This window comes from Tachypleus tridentatus, chromosome 11 (assembly GCF_004210375.1).
Source record: "Tachypleus tridentatus isolate NWPU-2018 chromosome 11, ASM421037v1, whole genome shotgun sequence".
NCBI lineage: Eukaryota > Metazoa > Arthropoda > Merostomata > Xiphosura > Limulidae > Tachypleus > Tachypleus tridentatus.
Window position 1 is genome coordinate 71,932,145 of NC_134835.1, and position 13,638 is coordinate 71,945,782.

The 13,638-nt window shown below is 33.2% G+C and overlaps 1 protein-coding gene across 1 annotated transcript in view; it reads left to right on the plus strand.

Moving 5' to 3' along the window:
- LOC143232437 (uncharacterized) overlaps positions 1–13,638 on the plus strand; it is a 54,710-nt gene that overhangs the window by 19,535 nt on the left and 21,537 nt on the right. Inside the window, exons 3-4 of the mRNA XM_076467893.1 lie at positions 5,412–5,505; positions 11,487–11,595. Of these exons, the coding sequence (XP_076324008.1) occupies positions 5,412–5,505; positions 11,487–11,595 (203 nt within the window). The remainder of the gene's footprint in view (positions 1–5,411; positions 5,506–11,486; positions 11,596–13,638) is intronic.

The following is a 13,638-nucleotide window of genomic DNA, read 5'->3' on the forward strand; positions in this document are numbered from 1 at the left end:
ATGGGTGCCTCCCCCTCCCAGTGTAAGTCAGCTAGTCCACTTGATTTAGGATCAACCACATATACAAGTGTTGGACATTTTCAGCAAGTGTTGTGGACATTCTGTGTGATATTAGTGTTTGAGTATGATGTTCACGAAACCCTGGCATTGCTGCAGTTCCTTGTTTAGCATTGTAGTGCATCCCCTCATAGGACTCAATGGTGTGTGGGCACGTAAATGTATTTTGCCTTTATTGTAAATACCTTATTTATGAAAAAAATAAAATAAAAATGAAAAAATTGACAAAAACAGGTTATCATGAAATGGCCAAACATGAATTACTATGTTGCACAGTCACCATTACAGTTATATTCTATACCTTGATTTCTAATTATGCATATTTTGTTTGAGAAATCCTTAGGGCAGATGCCTCCCTTTTTTATTTAAAAGTTGATTAGAGAAGCTTGCTGGCTCCCCTAAGTCAGTAAAGAAGTTGCACTCTGGAGACATTTTGGTGGAAACATCTTCACCACAACATTCCAAAATCCTCTTCAAATCAAAGGTCATTGGGGATGCACCCATCCATGTTACTCCCCATTCTATTTTGAACTCTTCCAGAGGAGTTATAGTTCAGAGGGATTTAAAAAACATTCCTGAGTTGAAGATCTTTGCTGGTTTCTTCAGCCAGGTTGTTTCTGCAGTGTGCCAAATCTCCACTTGCAAAGACAGAGTTATGATGCCTACTAATACTCTGATATTGATGTTTACATCACCACATCCTTCTGCCACAGTCAAATCAGGTTATTTGAATTGTAAGGTATGGCCATACATTTCCAACCCTCTCAGATGTTTCCAGTGTCAGTGGTACGGTCACTCAAAAACATTTTGTCATGGTTTTTTAACATGCTTGTTATGGTGGCATAGGCTACAGTGCTTATGAGTGTGAAATAGAACCACACTATATTAACTGTAGTGGTCCACACCCTTCTTGCTCTATTTCTTACCCTAAGTGGGTGGAGGAGAAAGAGGTGCAATGCTTGAAGAATATAAATAATATTTCCTACCCAGAGGCTCCATTCCAGACCTATGCTGCTGCATTCCATTTCATTCCCACAGTGGGAGTGCAGACAGATCTCTCTGTTCCTCCAACAGAGTAACTTGTGAAACATCTAAAGAGTCTTTTGTCCTCCATGATCACAAGAGTTGGCAAAACAACATCTATTTTTATCACTGCCCCCATCACTCATTGCTTTCTTTTATCTGGGACTGATGCACCAATGTGTGGTCTGTGTGACACTAAAATCACAGTCACCCCCATTTCACTGTTATGCCATCGTTACAACTGTGGGCGATGGCACCATTTTAAACATATTTTTACCATGGTGATACCATCCATCTCAATTGTGTTTATAAATTTTTAAGGGCCATTAGCCTTTTTAACTCTATTTAGTTTTTTTAATTTGAAAATTGGACTTTGTTTTGTATTACACTGATACCTTTTTGTGTTTTTATAATTTTACTTTTATTTTTTACCAGTTGTTTGGCACAAACAACTAACCAACCAATCAGTATCAAACTGGCATCATTCCTGTTTCTCAGACTTTGGGAGTTGATGTCTTTGTGCTTATACATTTCATCCTCAATATTCTTTCCTTAATCCAAGCCATTCTGTGTTTGATACTTTTGGTGACTCTATTGACCAGCTCAATTTTTTTTCCTAATTCTTGAACCTCTTGAGATGACTATCTTTATCTCTGTCACTCCTTTGTCAACCTGACCTGGAAGTCTTTCATCCTGCTATTCCCTTCCTCTAGCTTCATGCTTTGTTTTTGTCATATCACTTGCGAGATGCGTTGGTTTCATATAGCATGCTGCTTCTTTCCTTTGCTCAAGCCACTCCTCTACTTTGCCAACTTATCAATGCCATGGTCTATCTGGCAGGGTATCCATCCTGCTGTCCCTCACTTTTCCCAGTTTTTCACATGGCTCTTTGATCAAGATCTTTCATTTTCAGCTGTTTCTGACTATTATGCTTCTTTGTCAAATACATTACATTTTACTAAGTTCTGTCAGATTTTTTCATCATCTCTCCTTTCCCTCTTGTTCCAATATTTTTATCTTATTCATCCTCTGTTGTCCCAGTCCTTTGAACTGCACCATGTATCTTCTTTCCCTTAATGTATGTTTCTTTCTCCTGCTTGCCTCTGGTTGATGTCAGTCTGACATTTTTGCCATTGTTGTTTCTTGTACCCTTCACCACAGTACCTTCATTGTCTTACTTTCTGACAATTCATTTCTTTCCAAAACCTCTTTTGTCCAGAAAAGGGAATCTGCCTACATCCTGTCTCTATACCTTCCATTTCCCATGTTTATTCCCAATCGAATCCTGATCACTTTCATGCTGCATATGCATCGAGGTGCTATGTTATGGTTCCTGTTCACATTTGTTTCTCCCCTGGAATCCTTCTGTATCTTATCATGTTTTCCCATCTCCCTTGAAGGTTGAGTTAATCAGCTTATTCATTTGGTTTACTTTTTCCTATCCTTCAAAGAGTGCCTTCTTTATTGTCTTTTCTCATAAAATTTGAAATATCACTGTCTCTGGTGGCTTGTTTTTGTTGTTTTCTGGAGGGGATTGTCCATGCTGAAATGTGGTTCACTATTCATAGTTTTGTATCTTATTACTTGTAACATTTGGCTGTAACCTTCTCTGATGGATATCATCTCCATCCAGTGATAATTCTCTGTGCTACGGTTCATCTGTAACTTGGATGACTGTATTTTTTATATTCTGTTTTTTTTTGGTTTTTTTTACAGGAGCCTTGCCTTATGTTTTTGTTACACATTTGAATCCCACTCAGTGGAATATAAACTGATATCTCTGTCTCATTCTATTCAATACTTAATGGTCTGTTACTCGTGGACTGTCATGAGTAAAGCAGAAGGGGATTTCTACTCCATCAGTTGAATAAATCAGGAATGCTTTGCTTTCCAAAATAGTGTTTTGTGGTCACACATTACACTTTTTCTGGTGTTGTTCCTTTGGACTTACCACCACTTTTTACCCTCCTTTCTTCAAATGGAGTTTGAAAGTCTTACTTTTCAATTCCTAACCACAGGGGTGATGGATCACGGAGGCTTCTTCAATAGTGTAGCGTGTATGCAGTCACATTATTTCTCTTCTACTTTCTTGAGAAGAGGACTAATGGGGGATACCCTCCTTTTGCTCCATTCTAGGTTATTGTTTCAGGGGGTCTAATGTGGGAGGGAACTTGACCGTCAAATGCTGGATTCTCCTTGTAATACCAAGTTCAGGTTTATGACACCTTTTACCTGCAGTTGGACTATTAGATGTCCCTCTCTTGGTAATTCCAATTGCAGGATGACTATTCCCTCTTCCTAGAGTTGGGTTCAGGGGACTTATCCATATTTTCAAGGGGCATGTGATAATTTTATTCCTTGCCCTTATTGTTGAGTGGATCTTGTTCTTTTTGTACTCTTAATACTGGCTACAGGATATATCCTGTTCATGTGGTTGAAATGAGATTTACACACTGCCCCATAATTTTGGGCTCAGTTTGCCATACTTTTGCCTCCAATGGTTGATGTGAAAATTCGTCTGGTAATTGCCATTTGCTTACTTTGTCATTGTAATTTCAAATGCTTACAGTATAGAACTCTGTTTACTTGCAGTTTAGGTTTGTTTATGAATATTGTTCATGACCTGCTTGTCCTGGCTATGTTAAAATGTGTATATTCAAATGATTCTTTGCCACTACTCGTGATATGGAACTGAGGTTTTGCAGCAGTAGTTGGGTTGGCCCTCAATGCCATCCATTTCACAACACTTCATTTTTTAAGGGAATATCTGTTCCAGAAGTGATGCACTCCCTCTCATGTAATCTTTTCTTCAATTCCTGTGCAAAGCTGTTTGATTCCCTGTAAGTGCTTTCCATAGAGAATTCCTTACTTCAATGTCACGCTGATCCCTCTATCTCCTCGATGTGAGATTCTAGCTTTGTGTGAGATCTTTGTGTATTGTATCTGAAGTTATTATTTTTTTATACTGATAATAATATCCTATAAATACTTAACCTCCACTGACATACTTCCCATTTTTAGTACATGAAATGTAATACAGAGAGAGCCAGCTGCTTCAGGAGTTTGTTTTGCTCCTTTTGGTGGAAGGTAATTGCATGCTTTATACATAATAAATGAGAAGCTTGAACTGAGGGGGTATAAAAGCTAGTGACTCAAATAAGAATAGAATTATTTAATACATTAGAGGGCAGATAAAGATTGAGAAAAGGAAGTAAACATCTATCAGAAATATATTTAAGTACAGAAAAATTATAACTTTTTCATTTGATACTCTTTTTTTTTTTTCAATATGATTAAGTTATACTATGAACAGCTATGCAGAGGTTAAATTTTGGTTGATAATTTTTGAACCCAACTATTCAGCTTCTTTAAACCTTTCGAAATTCATCTTAAGTTCCAGAGCTTTACTTTTCATAAGTTTCGAAGTGTTTTATAGCAAGTAATAGAATTTTAAACAGTTCTTCCTCAGTTTTTTTACTGCATTTGAAATTGGTAATGTTTTACAAGTTAGAGACAAAACTAATTATCTAAGGACTTTAATGTAACACCCCATATTGTGTATATACAAAAAATGCTACAAGTTCTTAATGTACAAATGTGTTGTACACTAAAAAATCAGATGTGGTACAAACATATTTGTACTCTCTATGTGTCCACGAATTTTCATTGTCAATTAAACTCAGATGCTGACAAGTCTGTGTGTAAGGTAATGCTCATGTAAAAAATTAAAATACATTTGTTCATCATACAGTGTGCATGTTGCATTAATCTTTAAAACCTCCATAATGCACATCTACAGTTCTTTTTTAAAGTAACCTTATATCTTGTCTGATATTTATTCTCTTTTGGTATGAACTGTGACTAAGTTAGCAATGTAAGGTGAAATGAATTATTTATAACTCTGACATCAAATACATAATATCATTTTGAATGAAACTAAATGGTTGTGCTATGTGATCTCAGCACCCCACCTATGCACAGTTATTTTAAGAGTAGTTTGATAAGTTTGAAAAGAAAAATCTTGTAGCCTTAAAATGTAAATCTTGTATGATGCATCATTATCTGCAAACCCTAATCTTGCTTTCATATATTAGATCTATTATAGTAAGTGGTGGTTGGTGACTACAAAATAATTATACTGGAAGATTTCTCTATGATGGAAATACTTGGAACTCACATTGTCTAATCATATGAAAAGATTATCTCTAGTTAATAATGCTATGTTAATACATTTATAAGAATTGAGCAAATTAAAAGTGGGACAAAAATCCTCCAATTCAATCTGTGAGTCAGAGTATATGTTAAGTGGATAAATGTTGTGTGTTAAACAGAGGAAGAAGCAAGAGGAGAATCTTCAAAATATCACACAGTAGAAGAAAAAGAAAGAGAAGAACTCATACTAGAAGAATATGAAAACCGAGAAAGGTATTTTGTACTCTTTATCATAGTGTAAGAATTTATAAATGTTTATAAGTTTTTATCAGCTTGTTGATGTTCATTAACTTAAAATCAGGTGTTGTTTAACAAATGACTAAATGTTTGTCACAACCCAGCTTCTTCAAATACTTATACATTATATAATTTGTTGGGGACATGATTATAGGACAATATTTTACTAAATATCATTTACTCCACTGGCTTGCATCACCTTTCCAAACTTCTGCTTATGTTTGAGTATTTTGTAGTCCACTGTGCATTAGATGTGTTTTTCTATTGTTCCAAAGGTTGACCTCCTGGTTAGCATTAAATCTTTGCTATAGATATGTTATTTCCATAATCATAGAAGTTGTTTCTCTACAGACTGTTCCATCCATTCTTTAATGATTGTGTTGTGTATAGTCATGATTTGTGTGACCTTGTGTTAATGCTTTTGTTTATCATCATCCATAGATAGTCAGTTTTATATATAGTGTATATTTCGTCTCTAAGTCGGTAATCATCTGTTTTGGTTTTTTGATAACTTACTCAAGAGATTGGATATTCTATATCATGGACATTTAATTCATTTTTTGTTGAACAATATTTGTTGATCTTCATTTAAGAGATGTTCAACTTGATCTTTCACTTTTTTTTTTTTTTCTGTACTGTGAAGTGTTTCCACTCTCCCCACCAGGCTAGGAGTCTGAATGTTCTCCATTTTTTTCTGAAAATTGTGTACTCATTAACCTTCCTGCTTTAAGCAGGTAAAAGTGTGCACCACATGGCTTCTCAGAGTCACATTCAAAATTTAATTATGCTACTGTATTATGAGTGTGTATGAATGAATAAAGTAAGTAAATAAATCAAATTTTAATATCATATAAGATATAAGTCCATAATTTTATAAGGAAGTGTTTCACATAATCCTTCATCTCAGCTAGTATGAGAATAACATCATTTATTCTGTGGGTCTTTTTCTACCATTCTCTAAAATATGGAATTAAACAGAAATTACTCATTCTTTTATAAATATTACTAAGTCAAAATCTAATTTTATAGCCTTCAATCACTTTTTGTTTACAAAATTATAAATTAGAAAATCAAACTTTCTTGCCACACTGTGTAGCTCAAGATGCCTATTATGGGTATTAAAGCTTTTATTAAAATAAAGTAGAGAACAACATTTCAACATTCTTAGGTCATCTTCAGGTTAATTAAGAGAGTTTGTAACTAACCATTGTCAGACACATGTTAGGGACAAGAATGTAAATGGGTACAGGATTGTAAAGGGCATTACAGTATATGTTAGGTTATTAATTAGTACGTGAAAGAGGTGTTCCTTTATATTGGTTTAATTTTGTTTTGAATTGTTGTATAAGTTGGGCTTCTTTGATTTTGTGTTTGTTTGTTTCCCTATTTAGTATCTGGGTGTTTTCTATGGTTGTGTTTGATTTACAGTGTTCAGAATTGTGGAGGTGTTTTGTGTGTGTGTGTGTTCTTTAAATCTGGTTTCCATTTTTCTGCTTGTTTCCCCAATATAGAAGTCGTGGCAATTGTTTCATTGTATGTTGTAAATAATGTCAGTGTTGTGTTTGTTAGTGCAGTTTTTACATAGTATGGACTTTAGTTTTGTACCTGGCTTTTGAATAAATTTGATGTTCAATGTTGTGTTATAAGTTTTTTCAAATTGTTGGCTATTTTTTTGCTGTTTTGCAATCTTTCTTGTGTGTCTAAGTGCTTTGGATGCCACTAATCTTAAGGCAACTCCCACATAGTTTCCCTAATTTTAATGTGAACTGCACTGGTACATCATAATGTCATCATACAACAAAAGTTCTCCATCAGTACAAAGGAGAAATAGCCTCCATGTGCAGTCACTCCTCCCATGCACTTATATCCATAATAATTTCATTCTTCTCCTCAACAGTCAATGTATTGAACAGACTACTTAAATTTCTTGTCTGGTTAATTTGTTGAGGTTTGTACTTTTATTGAAACTTTTAGTCTTTCTTTAGCCTATTTTATCCAAAAGCTTTAAACTTTTATGAATTCTGAAGAGATGGTGACTATAACTCATCCTGTATGAATGATCTTCACACACACACACACACAAGCCATTTTCTTCTGTATTTAATAGATTTAATAGAGAAACTTTAAATAAAATATTAAAATATTCTGTGATAAATATAAAAATGTATTACATCAGTACAAAGAAATAAAAAGTAAGGACATTTTACTGAAAGATTCTGATAAGTATTTTTAGTTGATAATAAAGTCATTTAAACAAATTAGGACTTCTCTTATCTGGAAGAACACCTTATCTTGTATAATGCTTTTTTAGTCTGAAAATTGGTGATTGGGAGTCATACTAGTTAATTTAGATAACTGGTTGAGACTATATATACTAGTATAATTTGTCTACTGTCACTAATTAGTGTCTTACCATCGTAATGATTTGTGCAGAATTTTTTACTTAAGTTTAGGCTTCTTTATGCGTATTGGAAAATATTAGTCAGTGGTTCAGATTTGCTATTTATAACACAGTCCTTTTAATTTTGTTATATTTTACTTGACTGTTAGAGCATTAATATTCTACATATAAATTTGTTTTTTAAAGAAAATTGATACTGATAGAGTGAAGTAAATTAAATTAAAACAAAATCACAAGAAACAACAAATCCAAATCTTTGAATAATTATATTACTTTGTTATAACCAAAAAGAAGCCAAAACAAAAATAAGAAGTCTGTACTAGTTTAAAGAATCCCAGGGTACAAGCTTCATTTCTGGTCTCAAAGTTCAACATTTTCCTCACTTGGGAACTGTGATGTATCTGATCACCAGGCTTTGTACTTTTCATTCTCTTCCTGTATGTAAAGTTATTTACTCTAAAGGATAGTGGCTTCCCTGTAACCTTTCATTCCTATGAGGCATGTGCACATGTGCCTCCCACAGTGGACTTTGCAATTTCCAGGGTTATCTATGAGTCCTATTGTAATCACTTGTGGTGTTCTCCTCAAGGAATTGTTATGATGATTGGTTTCTGCTCATACTGCTTTAGGTATCCTTTTATCACCTTTCAAGTTGGATCTTTCTTTTCACTGATGCTTCCCTCTCTTATTAAGACACATCTCTTGTCAAGGATGGAATTTCTGACACTGATGTAGAATGAATGTGATCAACCTTCTCACTGTTCTTTGGGTATTGGGTATGTTCCCTTTTCCTGACTCTAGTGGTTGACCGCTTGGCCATGTTTCATTCAGTCAATTCCATTGTCATTTCTTGCATCAACCTATCTCTTTTGGGTTGCTTTTTGCCTTAGAAGCTTGGATTATCATTATATCAGGTTATCTCTTAAGTATTGTCTGATTTTAGGTTCAGAAAAAATGGAAAGGATTTCAAATGCTTTTAATGTTATTTAATCAATAATGTATGTTCCATTATCATTATTGTTAATTACTTCCTGCCAACAATCCACTTCTAAATACCACTTTTATATAATTCTTGGGGTTTGGAGGAAAAGAATGTAGAGAGGGTATTTTTGACATCTTCATGTGTTCCAAGCTCTTTTTCATCAAGATAGTTCTGCAAATGTTAGAATAGATGATAATCAGATGTGGTAAGGCCTGGAGAATAAGGAGGATGTGGAAGTTTTTCCCAGTCTAGCTTTTCAATCTTTGCAGATATGATCCTTGCTGTATGGAGCTGTGAATTATCCTGGTGTAACACAACACCTTTACGATTGATCAAAGCAGGCCTCTTTTCTTTCAGTGCAACATTCAAGCCTTCTAACTGTTGACAATTGAAGTGTGATGTACTCATTACAGTGAGTGGCAGCAACTCAAAATGAATCATACCAATATCCCACCAGATGCTTAACAAGACTTTCCTGGGGTGTAGGTCCATTTTGGGCTGTGCTTTAACCAGTTTACCTGCACTGAGCCATTGTTTGCAGCATTTAACATTTTTTATAAAATATCCATTTTTCATCTTCAGTCACTAATCTATCCAAATACAGTTCTTCAACTGTTGCAGCACAATCTTCATTAAGTGCAGCCAGCAGCATGTCATCATTAAACTCAACAGGAAGACCTGAATAGGGTGCATAACTTAAGCTGTAGTCACCTGATGTGAACTTCTGAAACCACCTTCGACACTTTCTCTCATTGAAAGACTCCACACCATATATACCTTGTATGTTTCATGTAGTTTCTGCTGTACTGTTGCCTTTTATAAACTCATGAAGCATTATATGCATAATGTGCTCCTCAGACACATCCATCTTCTTACGTTTCTTTTATTTGCCTGAACATTTTTATATATGTCTTACTACATATTTTAGTCATTAAAAACTTCTACAATGGCAGAAATGATAATGCACTTTTTGTATTACATTTTCAGACATAACTTATGGGATGACCTGATACATTTCTCATCACATAAGCAGTATCATTTTTTTCTATGCCTTTACCTCATATTGATATTATTTGTGTTTGAATTTTATTATTAGTATTAACTTAGCACTAATAATGTGTTTATAGATTTAATGTATACTGTAATTCAGATAAGATAAGGAGAATTGTAGTTATTTAATTCAACTATTCCTGTTACTCATTTGAGTATATTGTTTCTTTTATTAAATCCTGTTTCATCTTGGTATATATCATTACTGTAATGTCTTTTAACTGCCTGAGTTATTGCTCTTGATTGTCATTATTGTTCATTGTTTTATTGTCTATACTTTCAGCCTGATCAGAGTAACATTATCTCTTACCTTCTGAATGTTCACACAAATACCAACCTCTTTGTTCATTATCATCTAGTGTTACTCTAATGTTTTTAGGAATATTTGAAGTTTACTTTAATTTGTCTTATTTTCTCTCTTCTCTTAACCAGTATTTGAAATAAATCAAATGCAGATTAACCATTTAATTGAAATTGAGAAAGGTCATACTTTTGATACAGTAATGATTGTTATGATAATTTATGCTGGTCGTGCATATAAACCTTCATATTGGGTGTAATGATAAATGTTTTAAATACCTAGCCAGGTGTATAGAACAAAGAAGCTCTAACAGTTATTTCTTTTTTCTTCAACTGAATAGAGACCAAGAAACGTTACTCATTTAGCTGTTGTTTAATGGTTTTATGTAGGTCTCAGTGTCACAGCTGTCTGGAATTATTGTCTCCCTGTTTGTTTGCATTTAATTAGGATACTAGGATTTTGTTTTTATAATAAATTATATTTTTAATAACTTCTCAGGACCCTTTTCTCCTCCCATTCAATTTAATTTAGATGCCAACATAAGTAATATTTAATTTATAAATTATATTATGAATAACCATCACTAACTTGCAGGATAGCCACAATAAAAGGTAGTGTCCTTACACTTAAAATGAGTCACTAAAAAGTACCAGAGTTAGAAGTATGCCATTGCAAGTATGTATATGTATATTGTAGAAAACTTATAATCAGCCAAAATTTTAACTGGTATACATTAAAATTGAAAAACATGATTTTAGTAAAGGTGATCTAACCATTGATAAGCAATTTAAAATGTATGCTTTTATTTGTGTGTGAGATGGTGAGATTTTGGAGAGGTAATGTCAAAGAAAAGATCCATGATGATTTATTTTTTAGCTTGTTAATTTGAAAAGTGTATATGAGAGTTTTTGGTCCTGATTATATTAAATCATTCTGTACAATCAATTAAACTACATGAGTGTTACAAGTATTAATGTATGATGTACAATTAAGAGTTTTAAAAGTCAGCCAAATGATGAATGTTTTTAAATCCTCTTTTAAACTTTCCCATAACCGTTGAATATTTATAGGTCATAATTTAGCTGTGGAGAATAAAATATAAAGCAATAAATACATAAAGATTTTTTAAATATTTCAGTGAAAAATAATTTCAAAAATTTGATTTGTCTGTTGTATGTTATATATCAAATTTGTTGTATCATATTGAAGTAACTTTCTTTCAGAGAGCGTCGGCATAAATTGTGGTTACAGAGGGATGAAGAAGCTCATCTTGAGTTTTGCAGAAAACAGGAGCTTGCAGAAAAAGCAAAGAAAGAACGAGATGAACTAGCAGTAAGAACTGTTTATAAATTGTAGTTTTGATTCTGTTTTAACCTGTTGACTGCGAAGTATTTCAGCTGCTACAATACAACTCTAATGCTTCTTCATTTTGTAACTTTTTTCATGACGCCATTTTGGATCGAAAGTAAAATAATTCATAAGTAGGTCAAATGCATGTATGGTGCTGACATCTAGCGTTGAAGTTAGGTATTATTGAGAACGAAATAACTCGTCCGTGGCACTGTGTTACCGATCACCTTGGACAAGTTATCTCGTCTACGACACTGAACAGGTTAAAGCATACATTTTTAAACTATGCATGATTGTTTTAATAATTTTTAGAATGCACACTTTCATAAGTAATCAAATAGAAACCAATATAATGTAATTATTCATGAATATTTAATTACTATAAAAACTCTTTCAAAAATCAAAAAGCAGTGTCAGTAAAGCAAACATAGTTTGATATATTTATTTAAGCACAAACTCTTGTTGATAAAAAATAATAACCTACCAATATAAACTATACTTTATCTAAGAATGTTTAATTACATAAAATTTAAATAAACTGTTGTAACATTTTGTAACATTGTTATGAAACAGACGTGACTGTTAATTGTTAATTTTGTAATGGTATTTGTGAACTTCACTAATTTTCCAAAATTAAATACAGTGGAAACTTGTTATAATATGGCAGTCATAATTCATATCATGGGACCTCATTATAGTTGTGGCATGTTGTAACAATGCCTTGTCAAATCACTGTGTAAAGTATATCCAAAACACATTCAATCACATGGATACCTGGGTAGTCTTTATCTCATCTGTAATGATGAGTTTTTCTGTGATCGTGTATGATTTTTTGTTCTTGGAATTGAGGTTTGTAGTAGACATAATGATAGCATTGTTGAAATCATTATTTAATGCACTACTACCATTATTATAAAATATATAAGATTAAGTCTCATTGACAATTGACAGCATTGAAAAAGGAAGATTGGGCAAGTAACTTTTTTTTGTTTTTCATGTTTATTCTTTATTTGCTGTTATAAAAGAAACTAAAATGTAAAAACAGAAATCTCTTTAGGTTAGTTAAAATAAACAAAAGTAATGTCATAAAAATATTTCATATGTATGTAAGTAAGCAGCTTTAAATAGCTCTTGGGTAATGTAATTCAATAGCATAGCATGAGCTGAGTGTTCCCCAAGTGATTTACAACTTATAAGTGCACAAATATATATATAGTACTTAGACAAGTTTCAAAGGGCAATCAAAAGAGCAATAAAACAATGTGATATAATTACAAATAGATGTATATGGTTATGAGGTTAAAGCTACTTAAGATAAACAAATGCAGTTTCATGCTACATCTGAAGTCATTTTAGAAAGAAAAGGAAAGTAATTTAGATATATTGCAATCTTTTTCTGGTCAAATTGACCAACCTTGTGTAGAGTTATGGTGGTTTTTCTGTGGAGAGTACATTCTCATTTCTATAATACCATTAGGATTTCTATGAGTTCAATATATTCTGGCTTTAATATAGTTGCACTTCAAGTTTGGGAAAGGCAGTTTTCAAATTATTGTGGTAAAAGGTATAAGAAATTATAAATTTTTCATCTGCTTTCATTTTTCCACCTCTCTTACGTTACAGGAATGATATGTCACTTGGCACACCTCTCTCTTTTCTCTCCACCCTGCATGAGCTTTGCCTTTGATATTCAGTCACTTTTGTCTGACCTTTGGCTCTTCCTGATTAAGGTATAATTAACAGTAAGACTAACAAACAGGAATACTTTGAAAGCAGCTACAGACACAATATTGTACTTAGCTTGAAGCAAAATGCCTAGGAAGATGGTTCTAAATAGCTCCTGTATACCCCTGCATATCATTTGGAGACTTCTGTGTTTTGTGCTTGGCTATTAAGCCCATGATGTGCTGATGGATTTCAGTCAGCATACCATTTCAAATCACTTTTTGCAGTCCCAGTGCTAAAAGGGCATAAGAAATGTCTTCTTTCTAACCAATAAAAATGTCCAAAAAATTTCAGTCCAAT